Source organism: Ananas comosus, linkage group 4, assembly GCF_001540865.1.
Source record: "Ananas comosus cultivar F153 linkage group 4, ASM154086v1, whole genome shotgun sequence".
NCBI lineage: Eukaryota > Viridiplantae > Streptophyta > Magnoliopsida > Poales > Bromeliaceae > Ananas > Ananas comosus.
The window spans coordinates 1,146,017-1,167,072 of record NC_033624.1 but is presented as its reverse complement, the minus strand read 5'-3'; the positions used below and the strand labels follow the sequence as shown (position 1 = coordinate 1,167,072).

Sequence of the window (21,056 nt, the reverse complement as noted above, 5' to 3'; positions counted from 1 at the left end):
GCGACATTTTTTTTTGAGAGATAAATAACACGCTATCTGTTTCATTTATTTTATTTATAAATAAATTTAGCTAGAAAAATGAATCACCTAGGATTCGAACTTGGAACCTCATATGCGACATTTGATAAAATAATATAAGGTTTATATTATTTTTTAGTACATCAGTAGCATTATTTTTTTAACAAAAAGAAAAAATAAAAAAATAAATTTTAATTTTTGTTCATAATTTAGCTTAATTTTACATTGTCATTCCGTAGTTTAAAATTCGACTTAACCGTCATGCAATTTAGGCTTAGTTTGAAATTGCGGAGAGATTGCGGTGAGAAAGTATGTTGAAAAAATACCATGTTTGTTTCTGTATGTAATATTGTGCTCCGTATATCACGATAAGTCAGTTACGATATATTTTCTGCGGTCCCACCGGAGAACGCAAAAGCATATCTCTATATACTTTTTTTTCAACTCTATTCTATCTAATAGCGTCGGATAGATCTCAATACCAAACTAAGCCTTATTTACTTTATTATTATGCAGTTCAAAATTTATAGTTAACTATCCTCTGATTATTAAAAAAAAATGATTTGTGAGCTGTTGAATAATAATACAATAAAAACGCGCTTAAGTAACAGAAGAGGAGATTGAAATTTTACCCGAATAAAAAAGAGCAAATGGGTATCATAGGATGGACGCTAGCACCTGAATGGGATATTCGTATACGGCGTATGTTTATTATCCAAACTAAGCTGTCACATCACTTGCTACTCCGTTTCAGTTGGAATAAGTGACAAGCGAACTCAATGATTCATCAAATGACTATTATGCCCATGCCCATTTTGATCATCCAAATGGTCCCTGATTAAAGGGCCAATGTTTGAGCCTACATGAACACACTCCCCACCCCACTCTTTGTAAGAAAAAATTTCTGCGATTTTCAAAATGATAGATATTCAAATTCAGAGTGCGTTTATTGTTTTATTCAATTAGAACTAGATTTGAAAAAACACTAATATTATTTCAAATACCTAAGCAATTGCAAGATTTAATTGCATATTATATAATATAGTACTTTATATGAAATGTTTTTAATGAAAGTAACTTTTGTTTACAATCGATATATTACAATTACAACAAAATATACATTCAGTTTGAGCTTTTAGGATTTAGAAAATTTCATATCACCAACAATAAAACAATATCTGAAACTTTTGAAATACAAAATAAATTTTTTTGAATTTGTTTGAAATATTTATACTTTGTAAAAAATAGAAGTTCCAAAATAAAGATATTACTTTTGAGGGTGCGGAAGTTTAATTAACTTCCATATTTTAGTGGCATTTTTTTTTATTTATACATTAACTTATAATTTCTCACTAATTTCTAAATTTGAAAGTGGAAGCAAAGCAAGTGCAACTGGGGAGTGGGGACTTTAGATTCGTAACCCAAGGCCCCACCAACCAAATATTTTCACAAGGGCATTATAGTAATTCAACAAGGCATTAATCACCAAAGCATTAATTAATTAACAAGTAATAATGAACTAATGAAGATCTAATTTAAGACGGCCCTTCTCTCCGCCTCCAACGGTCTCCCTCTCCCTCCCCTCGTTGTATATATACAAACCCCTCTCCCCACCTCCACCAATCCACATGCCTTCGAAGATTCGCATCCTCCTCTTTCTTATTCCCATTCCTCTTACCAAGAGACGCCATTCGTAGGAGCACGAAGAGCGTGTGGAACCCTAGCGCTTCTCTCCGAGATCCGATCCTTTTTCGCTCGGAATCGCGCTCGAATCCGCCGCAAACACGGAAGCCTCGGCGTTCGTTCATGTTCTCCGATCGACCCCCCGTAGAGGGGGGCCACTGCTACGTTAAGATGCCGTCGGAGCCGCCGCCACCCGCGGCGGCGGCGGCTGCGGCGGCGGCGGCGGAGAGGATCTTCGACGAGCTTCCGAAGGCCACCATTGTCGCGGTGTCGCGGCCCGAGGCGAGCGATATCACGCCCATGCTCCTCTCCTACACCATCGAGTTCGAGTACAAGCAGGTGGTGCGCTCTTTCTTTTTTTCCCGACCGCATTCTTATTCTTTACTTCGATTTTGTTGCTCGGAAATTGGGGTTTTGTGATCTAGGTTTTCTAATTTGGTGGGAAGTTTCAATTTCGGGGGTGATTTGGAAGCGGGGAATTGGAATTAGGGACGTAACTTTTATATTCAAGAACGGGATTTCGTTAGCGAATTTTGTGCTTCTTGCATGTGTCATGAATGCGTTGATATGTATGTGTTCCGGTTTGTTAACTTCTAATAGTTTGTAACTGAAAGCAAATGTTCTTTAGGGAGATTTTGTTGGGTTTGATAGCGAGAGGATCTCAAGAATGTTCAATGTAGAAAGATATCTAGTTGTCTTGAAGAGTTGAATTTGACGGGCAATCGAAAATATGCTGTGTTTGCATTACCAACTGTTTTCCTGTTTCGGATGGTTGTTATTTTGCAGATAATGAGTTGATTATTTTGATATATTATTTTGCATGTAATATTAGAAGTTGTGATGTTTTCCTTTACAATCTATGTATTTTTTTTTTTAAAAAAAATTGCTCAGAGTTCCGATGCTGCTGCTAGTTATTTCTTGAAGTACTTGGATCATTCTTCAATGCGAGGATACCGTAATGTTGACAATGTAGAAAGTATAGCTATTGATTTGAAAAAGAATATATACTTAAATCCTTTGCAGGATATCATAATGTCATCTGCTCACTGAAAGCCACTGCTTTAGTTTACAACTAAATTTTTTGTTCATCTTATTTTTATCAGATTGTTCTGAAATATCTTTCTTCTGCCCCTTCTTTCTGCCGCCATTTGTTGGAACATACAATTGGGTTATGTTTGTAGATATGTGTATAAATGCAGCCACAGTATGATGTTTATACCTTAGCCTGGTCATGTGATATCTGGAATAACCTCTCCATGTCTTTTGTCAGTTTAAGTGGTGTTTAGTGAAGAAAGCTTCACAAGTGTTCTATCTACATTTTCAATTGAAGAAACGTGCACTTCTCGAGGAATTTCATGAGAAGCAAGAGCAGGTTTGTTTACGTGTCATTTTGATAAGCTCTTAGTTCATTCTTATCACCCTTTTTAGAGCATCATCTTTTGTACAATTTTCTACTGCATTAGTAGTCATCTTTATAGATTAAGTTTTCTAGGTTCCTCTCAACCGTTTCTGCTAGTTCAGCAATGAAGAAGGATATTAATTTGGGTAGCATTTTGTGGCAATAACTTTTTCCTTTATCCTGTGGTAACTGTGGTTATAATAGTGTTTTGGGACAGTCTCGAGAAAAGTAATTTTTAGTTTGGTTTTTCACTACAGTGATTGGAGGGTGATAAATATAATATAAAAATATTTAAATACCATTCTCTAATAGCTTAAGTTTTTAGAGAATATAATTCAACATAATATCAGAGCAGGAGGTCCTGAGTTCGAGTCGCGCCAGACTCCTATCATTATTAATTTCCTCCTATTTAATTCAAATCCACGTCATGAGCCTACAAAAAGTCTCGAGCCCAAACGTGAGAGGAAGTATTAAATATAATATAAAAATATTTAAACACTGTTCTCTAATAGCTTAAGCTTTTAGAAAATAACGGTTGTTTCATATAATTTAATAGAGGGATATCTATATTGATGAAGATAAAGTGAGGAATAGTGCAATTCTACGGCTTGAATCCTGAAAAGTCATTTTCAGCTTGGTTCTTTATTATAGGATTCACTCAAATGTTTAGAAGGATATATATATATATATATAGTTCAGCTGGTATACTATCGGTAGTACGGAAGCCTCCGTGCTACCAAGTTTTTCTCGATGATGCGGCTTCCAAATCAACGATCGGTTCCGTTAGACTTAATCTACACTATTGAAAGTATTTGAAAACTAAATTTTATAATTTTTCGACATCATTTATCTATCAAACGAGTAGTCTAAAAATGAACGGCTGAAAATAAAAATCTCATAAAAAATGATGATAAAAGACTTGAATTTAAAATCAGAGGTACTGATCTTACTCTAAATAGTAAAAAGAATTTTCTATAAAAATTTAATCTGATTTGGATTGTTTTACACTGTTAAATTCACAAACGCATCACATCGACCATTAAATTTGTCATTTTTGAGACCTTTTGATCACTAGCCAAATAATGTCGAAAAATTATAAAATTTAGTTTCCAAATGTTTTCAATAATGTAGATCAAGTCTAACAGAGCTGATCGTTGATTTGAAAGCCGCATCATCGGAAACAACTTGGTAGCACGGAGACCCGGCTACCGATAGTATACCAGCCTGGTTCTATATATATATATATATATATATATATATATTGATGAATGTAAAGTAAGGAATAGCGCAGCTCTTGGGGTTGGTTGGAGTTGTTAGACTAGTAGTTCCTGGGTTATCTCAGGATAATCCTCAAACAACTCTCAATAAGCTTCATTTCTTTTTTTTCTTTTTTTATTTTTAATTTGCTATGAATGGTAGAATAATGGGAACTATCTGAGATATCCTCCTGTTGGTTACCAACCAAACAAAGTCTTTCCTTCATTCATATTTCTCTGCGCAAGTACTTTCAAATTGCAACCGAGTTATCTCATGTCACACTCTTTTTTAGGTTAATGAAAACTTGTAGTTTCTGATATAGATTTCTCAAAAATTTTGTGTCTTTTTACTATATTTTTGTCCTGTTTTCTTGTTCTTTCCTAATCATTCTGAAGCACCATTTTTAGTTGTTAAAAGCACCTTCCTTTTGTGCCACATGTGTAGTAGTTTTAGATACATCAAAGTTTTCCTTTCATTCTCTTTGTTCATATTGTTTTTGCCACTGCTATTTGAATAGGCATTATTTGTGCTGTTCATGTAGCAAAGCGTCTGCTTAATTAATGTCTCAGAGAGTTAAGAGTTATTGTATGAGTGAATGTTTTTCCTTTATCATGCATCAAAGGTGAAAGAATGGCTTCAAAATCTTGGGCTTGGTGAGCATACAGCGGTAGTTCATGATGATGACGAGGCGAACGTGGAGCCTGTTATTTTGCAACAGGATGAAAACTCTGTTAGAAAGAGGTAAATACTGTTCAAGCTTGCAATTGGTATATTCATGATTGTGATCGGTTTTCTAAATGGTAGGTCGTCAAATAGAACAGATCATAGTATGTAGAACACTTTTCCAATTTCGGAGGAATGAAATAATGGCTGATATATATATACAACATGTGGATCAAATTTTGACAAGTTGTTGCTCGTATATAGATAAATTCCATTTTGCTCATAATAGTCTTGAACAATACAAATTTTGCTTTGTTTGACTAGAGAGTTATGTTGCCAGTTTTCTTGTTCACTATAAAAGGTAGTCGAAGAATCCAATTCCACTGAATTTGTCATGTATATGATAAATTAAATCTTGTAGTGGGAATCATAAATATAACTTTCCCTCTTTCCGTCTTTTTGATCAACTTTTAAAATCGAGACATTGTTTTTTTTTTTCCCTTTGCTTGTTTCACTCTTATATTCCAATGTTAGAAATGCTGATTCCGATCATATAAATGTCCAGTGAAATTCTCTTTACCACAATGCAATTTCCATCAGAGATTTGTTCTCTTCTCTAAATCGAGTATTTCACTTTTTGCTGCAGAAATGTTCCTTCTAGTGCTGCATTGCCTGTCATCAAGCAAGCACTCGCAAGGCAGCAATCAGTTTCTGACAGGGCAAGGAATGCTATGCAAGGCTATTTAGATCACTTTCTGGGGAACTTGGATATTGTAAACTCTCGGGAGGTAAGAGTAGCTTCTCTTCAAAATAAAGTATCTTGAGATGTATCCATATATGTCTCTGCAAAATATGAATGATGATATATGCCCTTTATAAATTTAACTTTCTACAAATATGCATTGTATTTAGAAAAAAAGCCCCTCTTTAGAAAACCTTCTCTAATGCCAAACCTACTTTCCCCCATGAATTTGTTAATTCTTGGCTTGAGATAAGGGTGTTTTGTAAGAACTCCACTTTCAATGGTTATTAGTGGAAACTTAAATTTTAGAGAGGATGTACATATAAAATAAAGGATTTTGCAAGGATATAGATGAAAAAAGCCTGTATTTTTTCTTTATAAGCATTATGAGAAATCCATTAGAACATGTCACACAGTTTCTTATGTCCTTCTTATTAATGGACCTTTGTAAGCTGCAGGTCTGCAAGTTCTTGGAGGTCTCACGGCTATCCTTTTTACCGGAGTATGGACCTAAGCTAAAAGAAGATTATGTTACAGTGAGGCATTTGCGAAATATTCGCCATGATGATGATGATGATGATGATGATGATGAAAGATGTTGCTCATGTGGTTGGTTTAGCTGTTGCCACAGCAGCTGGCGAAAGGTAAAATTTTTGACAGTCGTAAGGTAAAATTTTTGACAGTCGTAAGAATCCAGAATAACATGAATGCTGCTTACTCAGCTGTATCAATCGAACTGTGATTTTTCTTTCTTTTTTTTGTTACACATGAATACACACATTTATATATATGATTGCTTAATTTTAATGAATTGCAAAATGGTTTACTTTATGCAAGCACATCTTAGTGTTGCAAGTAACACTGGATACTCTAATTATGTTGTCCTCAGTTTTGATGCTACTCTGATTAAAATGATGGGTTAATTGCCTACTCTTTTAACAGGTTTGGGCTGTATTGAAGCCGGGGTTCTTGGCTTTACTGCATGATCCTTACGATACCAAGCTTTTAGATATAATTGTTTTTGATGCACTGCCACCATCAAATGGAAAGGAGGAAACTCGTACTCTCCTAGCAAAAGAAATCAAGCAACGCAATCCTCTGCGCTATGGGTTCCAGGTACTTCTTAAAATCTCTTTCCTCTCCTAAGTCCTAAGCACATAGTGACATAGCTTACCATATATTTATATTCCTTTGTTCTTCTTGTTTTCAATTTCATTGTAAACTTGTAGTCTAGATAGCACAATGGGCCTTTATGGTTTTCCTATGAAAAGTTAGTAGATTTTATTCTTTTGATTGTAATGATCATGATCTCGTTGGAAAATAAAGGGTAAGATGTATGGATATCCTTGTGTAATTTGAATACTGCGACCTAGTTCCTGAACATCTTACTTAGACATTTTAGTCCTGAACACCTTGTTTTCAATTTCATTGTAAACTTGTAGTCTAGATAACACAATGGGCCTTTCTGGTTTTCTTATGAAAAGTTAGTAAATTTTATTCTTTTGATTGTAATGATCATGATCTTGTTGGAAAATAAAGGGTGAGATGTATGGATATCCTTGTGTAACTTGAATACTGCGACGTAGTTCCTGAACATCTTAGACATTTTGGTCCCTGATGTTTCTCATATATTGTGATTTTATTGCGCCTTCGCGGGTGGGGAAATCTGAGAACACGTGACTTTTTCCTATGAAATTACCTTTTTAACCCTACTTTGTATAAACTGAAACAAGAAGGTTGTTTTACAGAAGTGGTAAAATTGTCATTTTACAGGATTTCATAGATTTTCTTTTTATACGGTTCGGGATGAAATGGCAATATATAGAAAAACTCAGAAACTAAAGTGTTTAAGTGAAAAGTTCAGGAACTAAGTTGCAATCTTGGACAGTCCCACAACTTCGCATACATTTTATAAATCAATCTGTTACCATTATTCATCATGAAGGTAACTTGTGGGAGCCGGACAATAAAATTAAGGTCGACATGCAACGACAAAGTTAAAGATTGGGTCACTGCAATAAATGATGCAGCCTTACGGCGTCCAGAGGGCTGGTGTTACCCTCACCGTTTCAGCTCTTTTGCACCACCTCGTGGTTTGACCGAAGATGGAAGTATGGTTCAGTGGTTCATTGACGGGGAAGCTGCATTTGAAGCAATTGCTTCTGCAATTGAGGAAGCCAAATCTGAGGTCTTTTTTCTCTGTGCAAAATCTTGTTTAACTTAGTTTAATCTTAAAAGAGTAAATCGCCAGAAATCTCCTCAACCTTTTAGCATTGTTTCATTTTTGTTCCAACATTTCAGTTGCTATAATTAGGTCCTTGACTTTTACATTACATTGGAACCTGAGGCTCTTTATTAAATCTTGATCAAATTGGACGTAAACAACCATGTAATTGTTCTTTTTTTGCCATGTAGGCTTTTGGATGTCTCATATGGCTACTACATGAGCATGTATTCAAAATTTTCAGTTGCTACAATTAGGTCCGTAACCTTTGCAGTTCATTTTAATCATACCCTTGCTGTTTAATTCCTCCACTGAATTGGCCAGAAGTATTATGCAAATTCATGTAGTTTCCATGCAAGCGACTTTGGTGGGTCGTCACATGATTGTTATGTTGCATCTCAATTGAACTTAAATGAGTAATATGCAAAGACTATGGACCTGACTAACAATTTAAAGGTAGGAGTCCAACTAAAACCACCTAGAAGGTTGGGGAACCTCAGGTGCAATTTACATTTAATCAAGCCACAGAAGTCTAAGATGGTTAAATGTTGAAAACAGATATTCATCACTGGTTGGTGGTTATGCCCGGAATTGTATCTCCGACGCCCTTTTGATGCGCACAGCTCCTCTAGGCTTGATGCTCTGTTGGAGGCAAGAGCTAAGCAGGGTGTACAGGTACTTCCTGCTCATTGTTTTCTGCAGTTATTGTATTATATAGTTACTTATTAGGTTGATCTTTGATTTATTTCTTCCGAGTCCTTGCTGCCACAAGTCTGCTAATTTCCAGGATTTTTTTGGTAACTATGCAACGATATATTGTGGTAAGTTTTGCAAAGACCCACATTCTCCAGAATCTTCATAGAACTGCTCCCATTATTAATCACTTTCATCCATAAGGAATGCAAGTGTTATATTTTTCTTGAATTCTTGGAGCTAATATGATTATTAACCAGTACAGCTTATTTTTGGGGTAGATACAATCTGGAAATTTCTGGAGGTTAGTGGAGTGCAGGGAGAAGCACTTCTTCAGTTGTTCGTATTTTTATACGGATTAGTTAGATTAGTAACCTGAATATATTTCTGGATGTTAGGGTTGTTCTTTTTTCCCTAATGATCACCGTTTGTGAGCTTTGAGATTTGGGTGTATTAGGATTAGTGTTTTCTAGAGAAAGACAATGTTGGCCGCCTTATATATCTTCGATAACAATATTTTTGCTCCTCTCATCCTGTGGATTTAGGCTAATGGCTGAATCACATAAATCATTGTGTTTGTCTTCTCTGTTCATTGTTCTCGCTTTTTTTCTTTGCTTTACGAATCTTTTAAATCTAGGAAGTTGTCATAACAGCAAAAATACTTCCACAGATTCAGGGCCAATTAGATGATCGGTTTATTGCTCTTTAGTTTGCAATTGTGATCTGTCTCATTTTGTGCAGATTTACGTCCTTCTTTACAAGGAGGTTGCCATCGCGTTGAAAATTAACAGTGCATACAGTAAGAGTAGGCTACTTGGCATTCATGACAATGTGAAAGTCCTTCGTTATCCAGATCATTTCTCAACAGGCGTATATCTATGGTATGACAGAAATTCTACTGAGTTTATATTCTCTTCTTGATTCCTATGCCCTATAAGTTTTGATTTAGTTATGATGGATTTTTTTATTTCGGGCTAAATGAAGGTCCCACCATGAAAAGATTGTGATTGTTGATAACCAAGTATGCTTTATTGGAGGACTTGATTTGTGTTTTGGTCGTTATGACAACCCGGAACACAAAGTCGGGGACTTACCTCCCCTGATTTGGCCCGGAAAGGATTACTACAACCCTAGGTAATTTCAATAAATTGAAATCATCCAAAATTGTTCTGAATTTCAATTTTGAAAAATTATATAATTGATCTTAGTTTGACCTTCATGATGTCAGGGAATCCGAGCCAAATTCTTGGGAAGATACGATGAAAGATGAGCTGGATCGTGCAAAATATCCTCGCATGCCCTGGCATGACGTCCACTGCGCTTTGTGGGGACCGCCTTGTTGTGATGCAGCAAGGCATTTTGTTCAGCGCTGGAATTATGCAAAGGTTAATTTACGTTTCGTACTCTTATTTCTCTAGATTTTGTTTTGTTTTGTTTTTTTTTTCATTTGCATCTAGAGCCTTGTAAAAATCTTTTGACTTTTTATCATTGGTCAGAGAATTAAAGCCCTAAACCAACAAGCAATTCCTTTATTGATGCCTCATCAGCACATGGTTATTCCGCACTACATGGGTAGAAGTGAAGAAATGAATGGACAAAAAGAGCAACAAACTGTTGTTGACGAGAAAGATATCAAAAAATTCAATTCCTTTTGCTCCCGCTCTTTGTGCCAAGACATTCCGTTGCTATTGCCTCAAGAGCCAGATAAAATGAAACTGGCCAGAGGAAATGTAGAGCCTTTATCTTTTCGAAAAGTAAAAGTTGAGCACTCAGCTCCTGCTTTGCAGTTAAAAGCTTTTGTGGATGATCCTGGTTTGCCACAGCTTTCGAGGGAAGCACTTTTTGATGTGACCTCAAAACCAAGTATGCAGAAAGCAAATAAGGACTGGTGGGAGGCACAACAGCGAAGCAGTCGTATCTCTATTGACGAAATTGGACAAGTTGGTCCAAGGACACCATGTCATTGTCAGGTTAGTGTACTCTTTTTTGAGTTAAGGTACAATTTTAGTCCCTGAAGTTTGGCGTGGGTTTCAAATTCGTTCTTATAGGTTTTGCCATAACAATTTGGTCTTAAGTTTTGTCTTCATTTAATCTTTTGAGATTCTATTTTAATCCTGAAATTTGACTTTGATTTCAATTGTCCCTGATGTTTGATCTCAGTTTCAATTTTATTCAAAGAGTTTTAAGATAAGAAAAGTCTGATAATGATGTTTATGTGAGACCTTTGATAATAGACTAAAGGACTTACATATTGCAGAGCATAAAATTCAAGGACCAAATTGTTATTGTTGAAACTCTCTGGGTGAAATCGAAAACTTAAGGGCCAATATGTAACCTTTTTTTTTATTTTTAATCCCTTTCCATTATGGTAGTACAACAATTTGTTTGTTTTTCCCCATGAGAGATTTAGAATTGACTATAATATATAGTATAGTTCTTTCTGACTATTGGTGACTATGGGACATCTAATGCCAGGTGATTACTTTTCAGCATTGTATTTACATTGAAAATAGTATCTATGCTGATTCACCTCTATTGTAGGTCATTAGGAGTGTTGGTCAATGGTCAGCTGGAACTAGTCAAACTGAACAGAGCATTCACAATGCCTATACATCCTTGATCGAGAGATCAGAGTATTTTGTATATATTGAGGTGAGAATCCTTTTTATTGATGCATCTTTTCCACAAATGTTGATATATGAAGGTATCACTTTACTTTTTTCACTGTATGGATAATGGACTATCAATCCAATTTAGTTTTTATTGAACAAAAATCATCCAAACGCTCGTACTATTAATTTTTTATACTTCCTCCACTGGCAAAAGTTGTATATGATTTTTAGTACAAATAAATTTGTTAGAGTGATCTGGAGTGGGAAAAAGTTTTAATGCGAGTCTAAAGTTGATTTACACTAGACACTTCCATAATTGTTAATGATACAAGATTGTGTAGTAGCAAATATATAAATTATAGGTATTGTTCGCATTAGGCATTTTGTTGGACATTGCAAGTTTCGGCGTATTTGCTTCTACTGACATGCAATTGCTTATAATTGCAGTTAATATAGTTATTCACCTGCTTTGATGTAGACTAGGTCAGTCGTACTGGCTCAGAATTTTTGCCATCTTTTCTTACTTGTTAAGATATTGAGACAAGAAAAATCAATCGATCTCTTTATTATCAAATGTGCAGTATGCTAGCCAGCCTCTCTCTCTCTCTCTCTCCTGCTGTGTGAATTAATTGTGTAGAAATAACAAAAAGTATTTTTTATCATATAGAAATGGGGTTCATAAATATCTGACGCTATAAATTAGCTGACTATCTCTTTTCTCACTGTCTTATTTCCAGAATCAATTTTTCATATCGGGTCTTTCAGGGGATGATACAATAAAAAACCGTGTTTTAGAAGCACTACACAAGCGCATTTTGCGAGCAGAAAAAGAAAAGAAGTGCTTCAGGATCATAATAGTGATACCCCTTTTACCTGGATTTCAGGTTTCATTCCTTATACAGTGTAGTACTTTGTTTATGAGCAAAACTACAATAACCCCCAAATACACGGAGTTTCATATATGCCCTCCAAAAGAAGAATAATAAATGCCCTTATATATATAAAAAATACTCAAGTATGCTCTTGAAATTATGGTTAGTGGTCCTGAAAATTCACTTTTTATTTGTTATATTCACAAATGTCCTCTAAAAATGGAGAATAATCTTATCATTTTAGGGCATATATGATATTTTTAAACTTTTTGAGGGGTACGCGCATAATGTAATGTTTTTGAGGTGTCCATGATAATTACTACTTTTTCTAAATCTCAGCTCTTGACATTTTTTTTAATACAGGGAGGTATTGATGATGGCGGTGCTGCATCTGTGAGGGCAATAATGCACTGGCAATACCGAACCATTTCTAGGGGGCCGAATTCTATAATGCAGAATCTTTATGAGAGAGTGGGCCCTAGAGCGCATGATTATATATCCTTTTATGGACTCAGAACATATGGTAGACTTTGTGATGGAGGTCCTTTGGTTACCAATCAGGTGAAGTCCCTTCTCTGTTGAGTTATTATTTATCCTTCAATCTTCCTGTTGACTTCGAAGAAGAGAAACATAAATTGATTTCTTATGAAAGAATAAAAAACTTGCCTTGTCTACTCATTCACTTATGGTCATAACTTGCCTTGTCTGTTCTATAATTCTATTAGTTATTGTCAAAGTTTAAATTGGCTTTATTTTCTACATACCCCTGAAAGTGTGATCTTTAGAAACTTACTTTTTTCGAAGTCGGTATTCATCCAATACAGGGATTTGTTGGCTTTTTTTAGAAAAAGTTTACTAATGAGGATGGCAGATTTGTTGTTGCAGGTCAAATATGAAGATTCCACATTTTGCATGGTTATATATGTACATAAATAAGTATTCAAAGATATATATGTAAATATTCTCACTCTTCAATATTGGACTACACGTGGATCCACGAGCTATTAGACAAGCTATCATTCATTAGCAGTTGCCACTTAAAAGGTTGATAAAATTATCTAGAGGAGGTGTTATGTTTTTGTCCTTGATCATCCTTTGCCTTCTCAAACCCCACTAACTAAGAAGAAAACTTGAGCTAGCCTCTCTTTTCTGATTTCCAAATTGGTGACTTATGGACTCGCTTGATATGGAAAATAACAATGTTTTTAGATAATAAATCATTCAGTCATCATTTTTTTAACCGACTATTATGTCTTCAGGTATATGTTCACAGCAAGTTGATGATAATTGATGATCGTATAACATTGATGGGATCAGCAAATATAAATGACAGAAGCTTGCTTGGATCAAGGGACTCTGAGGTATGTTCTTGTATATAGAATATAGCATTCGTAACAAAAAGTTGGTTGACAATTAAACATGTACCTCATATAACCATGTGATGTATGTTTTGGTGCTCGAACAATTTCATCTTTTTTATTTGTTATTTCTTGCTCAGATTGGTGTAGTTATTGAGGACAAAGAGTTTGTCTCCTCGCATATGAATGGAAAGCCTTGGAAAGCTGGAAGGTTTTCTCTTACCCTTCGGCTTTCTCTGTGGTCTGAGCACTTAGGTCTTCAACCAGGAGAGGTTCGTATTCAAATTCATCTGATAGATTCAAGTAAAAAGTGCTTTTCAAGTAGTGAATGACAACGTTATGGTATTTGCATTGAATATCATGTCTTATCCAGTATTCATGTTGTTTCTTTTGCACACCGGTCCTGAAATTGAGTGCTAAAGAATTTGATCTTGTTCCTCCCTAAACTATTTATCACTTTGCACTTATTTGTTTTTTAAATGTAAACATGAGAAAAGTATTAATGCCTTTTTTGCATGGATGTTAGAATATTATTTGTCCCTTTTTTCTTGTTCAAGAACAGAAGAGATGTCAGCGCTGTTTGTTGTTCCATTCTTGATAAGAAAATGAGTTGAGCTCCAATGGTTTAGATAATTCTTTCGCTTAGTTGATAATTTCTTTTACAATTGCAGATTAATCGGATCATCGATCCTATTCAAGATGCAACGTACAAGGACATTTGGATGACTGCGGCTAAGGTGAGAGGAATGTGAACACTAGCCGTTGTTTCTTTTTTTCTGTGTTTGGTTTCTGGCCTGCTTCACTGTTTACTTGTGCGTCTATATTTCACCATCTAGCATTACCATTTTAGAAAGTGCCCATTTGTATATCTGTGTTATCAGTTTCTTAGTCAATTTTAGTGATTCAGTTGGAATTAATTGATTATTTCGACATATTTTCTTAGCCGTTGTTTCTTATTTTCATGATGATTCCTATTTGCACTTGAAGACTGACTATTGTGCTTTTATTGTTAATTTGGCATAGAATATTATGGAAACATCTATGCTACCGTCTTAGTTTCGTGTTCAATTTTTTTTTTCTTTTGTTTGTTTCTAAAATATTTTATTACCTCTATTCTTTGGACAGATGAATACCGCAATCTATCAGGAAGTATTTTCCTGTGTACCCAATGATCTTACCCATTCCAGGTACCATATTATCTCGAATTTTAATTTTCAACTTGCGTTGTACTTTTATGTAAGAAATAATCTTCTTAAAAATGTTGGAAATATGCAGACATGCCTTTCGACAAAGTGCTGCCCTTTTGAAAGAAAAAGTCGGCCACACGACCATCGACTTAGGGATTGCTCCTGAGAAGATCCAATCTAATCAGATCGAGGATAACACACTTACAGATGTTGTCATGGAGAAACTAAATTCAATTAAGGGCCATGTTGTTTCCTTTCCTTTGGACTTCATGTGCCAGGAGGATTTGAGACCGTTAATCATCGAAAGCGAGTTCTACGTGGCTCCTCAAGTTTTTTATTAGGTGTAGCCTTGTGGGCATTCCTATGCCCCCCATCTCGATTTGCTATCGGCAGTGTACATGCTGTGGCTTGTGCCTTGTTGACAATTTGGCACGATACGATCGACTGCCCACCTTTATGGATCACCCATTCATGTACCACTAGCCATCAACACAGCACAGTCGGCATAACCATTGTACAGAATCCCTCTCCATGTATCAGCAAACCATCGGCATGCATCAAAGTCGGCGCACGCCACACGCCCCCTGTACAGAGTTCCTTTCATGCACCACTCATCAGCATGCAAGACGGTTGGAGAGCACGAACCAACGTGCCTGCTGCGCCCATTGGCACGACAATCTTTGTTTACTCGATTCTTTGAACTGTATATGTATATTTTTTATTCTAAATTGTTTATATTGCAGGGGTCATTCAACTTGTATATATACACACACACCTTCGATTCGAGTATGGCAGAGAAACAGAAAAGAAAAGTATTAGGCCTTGCAGGAATGAGAAGCGTAACAAAGCAGATATAGCAAATACAGCTTATTTGCTTGTCAAAATTAGGCCATAATGGAAATTAATTCATTTTTTCTGTAAGAATGTCATTAGCTGGTGCATCATTTTATTCCTGAATCTTATGTTCTATAGTATACGTCTGATAATGTTAGATAGTATAGTATGGTAACTTGGGTTCCATGTTACTGAGAGAGTTTTTCCCTATTTAAGTGTTTTTTTTTTTTTTGAGGGACAAGTGATTATGGATTTTGAGTTTTCTTTGTTGAAAATGGCGAGGGTCACTCTACACCAGCTTCTTTGTAACCAATTCACCAGGGTCACTCCAATAAGGGTATGCAAACTTGTTTCAGCACTTTGCATATAATTATACAAATATTTATATATTTGTTTGTTTACAAATAAATAATTTGAATTTAACATCAAACTGGTTGTTGCGGACGAAGCAATTTGAATAATCGGATTAAGCAACTTAAACCTCTTTTTAATTCAAACCTGTTTAGGCTAAATCATCATAACATACTAATATTCTCCGTATCCATCAGGTCACGGGAATTGCAGGATTTTTTTCGAAAATAACCCTGTAAAATTTCGTATTTGCCAGACTGACCCTGTAAAATTTTTATTTGTAAAACTAACCTTCCTTTCGCCACGTGGGCGCCACGTCAGGAATTTCTCAAAAAGACGGTGAATCATTCACTCTCTTTGTAATTTTTGTTATAAAAGCGGTGAATGGTTCACTGCCTTTAGAAGACGGTGAACTATTCACCGCCTTTAGTGCAAAATTTTCCTTTCCGCCCTTTCCCCTTTCCGCCCTCTCAAGTCCGCTGTTTCTGTGCCCTCGAGAAGACGGGGAACGATTCACCGTCTTATCAAGGACATCATATTATGGACTTGAAAAAATTTGCGCAGAGTAGAAATTTGTACTAAAGACGGTAAATGGTTCACCGTCTTATGAAGACGGTGAACCATTCACCGCCTTCATAATAAATATCAAAGACGGTGAACGATTCACCGTCTTTTTTAGGAATCTCTGACGTCGCGCCCACGTGGCGAGAGGAGAGTTAGTTTCACAAATAAAAATTTCACAGGATTAGTTTGGCAAATACAAAATTTCACAGAGTTATTTCCGAAAAAAGTCCGGAATTGCACGTGGAGCGACCTGGTCTTTCAGTCTCGTTCCCGGTGTATTTATATTTCCCGGTCGTCGTCGGCCTCCTCTCCCCTCGCTCACCGCCCCACCGCCACGTGGCTCTCCGTCTTGGGCCGAGCCTCTCCCCTCTCTCTCTCTCTCTCTTCTAAGGCCCATTAAGAAGCCCGGCCCCGTCCCACTTCAACAATCTGCGATTCGCACGGTCTCTTCCCCCTCTCTACCTTTCGCCCACCAAGTGTTCGGCAATATGCTTCTGGGGAAAAGTCTCCATTTTAGAGTTTAATTTTGCCGATTTATTTGTCGATGTCGAATTGAATCCTTATTTGTGTTATGATACTGAGGAATTAAAAAGTCCATTTTTTGGAACTATTAAAATTGATGAAATTTCCATCGATTCCGAAGCATCGAATGATTTCTCTACTCATTCCAAGAAGAGATCCTCGTTTCTAGTTGAATGCAGTTGAACTCTATGCAGGTTTGATTCCAAACAGAGTGTTAATCATGTTAGTGGTGCTCAATAATGTGTTGAGTTAATGCTTCTTATTCTTGTTAAACAGTAGTTATGTTCGCACTTTGTTGTAACTCTCTAAATAAGCTTCGGATATTTATTATTTCGATTTCATGCATCGAAACTTAATAGATTATTCGTTCAACCGGTGCGCAAATGTTAACCGATGTTCGGTATTCAGATGCATCAATTCAGATAAGTTCAATATCAGTTGATATATTATGTTGCTGTTGAACGTTATGCTCTGCTTTATAGCATTAATTCTGTGGTATTTTTAGATTCTATATTTAAATGTGTTGATATGTCCATAATTGATTTGGCCATTTGTGATTAGGTCTTTCGTATTCTGTTGGCGAACATTATAAGCTTGGTGATTTGATGGCCTCGTCTGCTATAAAACCGGGCACGCTTGTCACTTTGCAAGAGTTAGAGCCTTCCTCTCCTATGTTTAAGCAAGGTGCATCTCTTCGAGTTACCGGAAAGTAAGTTACTTTTATGATTGATATAGTTTGTGTCAAATTTTCCTTTTTGTATCGCATCGGAGAGACAAAATCTGGAGGCCTTGAGGATTCCAGTTAGGAATTTTGATCTTTTAAGACACCACATATAAATTTATTATCATTATCTACTCTTAGCTGAAACTTGAAAGTATGAATCATATTTACATATTTGGTAAATCTATGTGTCATTACTTTTTAAGAAACTATTCTTTTCGTACTATACTTGATATGTTTATCTATTATAATGTGGACCATGCTGGTACTTCATAACTGAAGTAGGTTAAGTGGTTTATGTAACAATTTTTGGGTGATATTAGACCATTCTGTCAAAACTGACGACGATTTTATATCATCTGAAATAGGTTAAGTTGTTTACTTGTGATTATCAGGCTTCAGGAGTATAGTGTGGAGACTGCCGTTGCTGTTATTTCCGACAGCGGCGCGAGCCTCAAGATTGATACCCGACACTTGAGGGACGTTGTTTTCCGAATTGGCTCCATCTACCAGTTCATTGGTGAACTCCTCATTCAATCAGATGATGATGTACAACCTCACCGATCAATTTACCTTTCTATCTATCTTTTCTAATTTTGCGCACGCTTGGGGTTTTGCACGTGCCTAAAGTCCTCTACTTTGAAGCGAAGTTTTGCTTAGGTCTTCAAAATACCTTTCTACATTTAAGTGAGGTTTCAGTTTAGTCTTTAGGTACCTTCTCACTTTTGCAAATGGGTCCCTAGTCTTGATATCCCGTTAAAATCCCAGTCCTTTTGAATTTCTCTGTCCAAAAGGACAGCGATGACCACCTAATTGCCGTATAACAACTTGTTGGGCTACTTGTTTTGTGGGTTAGAATGGATACTGGTTAGATGGTGGTTTTGTACCATGTATTGTGAACATTTTTGTCAATTTTGAACAATTCACTGAGGGACTACGATTGCAACAGTGTTGAGTTAAGGACAATTACAAAAATCAAGTTGTTGAGGGCCAAATTGAAAATTTTTAAAAGGCCAGGGACTCATCTTGCAATTTATTAAACATTAGAGAGCCTCTTATGCTTTCCTTTGTTTGGTTCTGTTTCAGGCAATCTTGCAAGCACGGGTGGGGAGGAATGTAGACGGGATCGACCTCAATCTCTACTACCAATCTCTACAACTCCGTCGACAATTCGAAGCTGAATTCTCGAATTCAACAAGAACTTGATGTCCTGTTTTGAATTGGTGGTATCATTTAGTGGTATCAATTAATGTGAATGCGGTGTTTGCCATCACAAGTTAGTGGTATCAATTTGCCATCACAAGTTAGTGGTATCAATTAATGTGAAAGCGGTATTTGCCATCACCAGTTAGGCTAGGCTTTTCACTCGGTCACAATTAGTACTTTGATTCATGCTCTGATTTGAACAGCTATCTTCCTTAATTATGACATTTTCAGTATTTTGTTGACTAATGTGCACAGCTAACAAAAGTGATCTTTTTGTTTAGTAGTTGATGAATCTTGCTTCTTACGCCAAAAGATTGATTTGTTAAGAAACCATTCATATATCATCTTTTTACACCTCTGTCCATGTACATGATGGGGATCAAATACTATGCACGGGTAACAAATGAGACTTAACTTGTTTGATTGCTGATGCATTGCTGGAGTAAAGTTGTTTGAAGAAGCCCTGTAGTTCAAAAGCTTCTAGGCTAAAAGGAACCAAATGGTTCAAAACTTTTAAATTTGGGTCCTAAAAGCTTATTTCAGCTTTCCATCACTGCAAAAATTTCAAACTTTTTATTATAAACATTTGTTTGCTACTAACACTAACATCATACTTATGCGGCTATCTCTTTCACGGATGACGACCGTAAGCATGAGATTGTGGCTCACGGCATCTTGGATGGTTTAAGACCATCCAAATTATTGATTGCTTAGGCTGTCATTTTCCTTAAGCAAAATGTTAATTATTGTTTCGTATTTTCGTTTATATCTTGTAATGCTGACATTTGCTCTTTGATCTGTCTGTCTTAATCACTTTTTAGGATTCCTCATCAAGCAACTGATTGAAGCTGCATCACCATCCTCACACCTTGCCTCCCTTTAAGGTAAGCCTTAGTCATCTCTTTGTCCCTTTCTCTTTGACATGTCAGCCATGTGAGACTCTGTCCTCTGAATTGTGCCACATCCAATTCACTTACCTCTTCATTCCTGTTGCCTCTTGTTGTTTGCTTTGCAAATAACTCTGAACCCCCCCCAGGCCCCCGCCACCCTTATTGCATGAACCTGGACCTGGACCACTATGTCATCCATGGACTATAGTTACAGTGTATCCACATTTGATTCCAATTAGGGACTACAGTGATTTCCAGCATAAGAAATTGCCAAAGAAAAATATGGTTGATGAACTAGTATCCTAAGTGACAGTGTTTGGTTGCGTTTCCCCCGTGGCGCGATGGCCCAACTCCTTGGAACAATCTCTCTCTATTTCGACCCACAAGTCATCGTCTCACTTCAGCCCTTAAAAAGTCATCATATATCACTAGATATGATGTTTTTGAAATTTTATATTCTTTTCTCTTCCACCAAATACCAGCAAATAAAACTTTACGCTTCTAACGGCTGCGGTGTATGAATGACATGGTGATTGTCGCCCGAGCAATAATCTCTCTCTCTCTCTCTCTTATTTTTAAACATAAGATAATGGCATCAGAAAGCAAAACCTTGATTGAATTAAGCTTTTCTTAGTGGATGGATATTGTGTGATGGTGGAATCCCACTAAGTTCAACTTTAGTATACCAGTGGAGCATTATACCATTTGGGGGGACTCATACATTGTGGCCCCACACAAATGCAACCTTATATTCACACACAAACTTGTTGTGATGGGTCAAATTGAGAATGAGAGATCTTTGTGGGTCACTCATCAACCACGTCTTTAATTGGAATTATTTCCCATTGGGTGGTGGTTCAGCTTTGCAGGGTGTTAGAAACCGGCCATTCTTTCTTAGCCATGAGTTTTTCTTGTTTTTGGTGTTGGTGGTCTTTGTAGTTACATTTATTTACTTATTTTTTTTTCTTTGTATGTTGAAAAATTGGTGACCCATTTTGTCAAATATGTGACCAGGACATTATATATATATATATATATATGTATGGCTAGAGAAAAGGCATTATATATGTATTTGGACAAAATCTACTTAATTTTATATTTTACTATTTTGGCTCACTTATTACCTTGTTGCCATTTTGGACCTAAATTGAATAGCTGGAGTGCAGTTCCCTTGTACAAAGTCTCCTGTACATAGAAAAGGAAATTTAAGGTTTCAACTCAAAATAACATAAACATAAACAAGTAGGCTAATGTTGTAAC

The 21,056-nt window shown here is 36.2% G+C and overlaps 2 protein-coding genes across 4 annotated transcripts; both read left to right on the top strand.

The window, feature by feature from the left end:
• Window positions 1,596-15,774, top strand: LOC109709556 (phospholipase D zeta 1-like). The gene is made up of 20 exons (XM_020231840.1): window positions 1,596-2,040; window positions 2,972-3,073; window positions 4,980-5,098; window positions 5,667-5,808; window positions 6,221-6,406; window positions 6,705-6,878; window positions 7,708-7,950; window positions 8,545-8,661; window positions 9,421-9,560; window positions 9,664-9,813; window positions 9,908-10,064; window positions 10,176-10,649; window positions 11,221-11,331; window positions 12,029-12,175; window positions 12,527-12,724; window positions 13,423-13,524; window positions 13,662-13,793; window positions 14,193-14,258; window positions 14,647-14,708; window positions 14,797-15,774. The coding sequence occupies exons 1-20, from the start codon at window positions 1,825-1,827 to the stop codon at window positions 15,047-15,049; spliced, it is 3,291 nt and encodes a 1,096-aa protein (XP_020087429.1). The 5' UTR covers window positions 1,596-1,824; the 3' UTR covers window positions 15,050-15,774.
• LOC109708474 (CST complex subunit TEN1) lies at window positions 16,671-19,152 on the top strand. Of its 3 annotated transcripts, none has more exons than XM_020230234.1 (4): window positions 16,671-17,173; window positions 17,339-17,688; window positions 18,096-18,249; window positions 18,787-19,152. In XM_020230234.1, exons 2-4 carry the CDS (start codon window positions 17,585-17,587, stop codon window positions 18,904-18,906), a joined length of 378 nt encoding a protein of 125 aa, XP_020085823.1. In that variant the 5' UTR covers window positions 16,671-17,173; window positions 17,339-17,584; the 3' UTR covers window positions 18,907-19,152. The 3 variants fall into 3 exon arrangements, with proteins under 3 accessions (XP_020085823.1, XP_020085824.1, XP_020085822.1); XM_020230235.1 differs by having other exon boundaries at window positions 16,672-16,900; window positions 17,541-17,688; XM_020230233.1 differs by having other exon boundaries at window positions 16,672-17,173; window positions 17,541-17,688.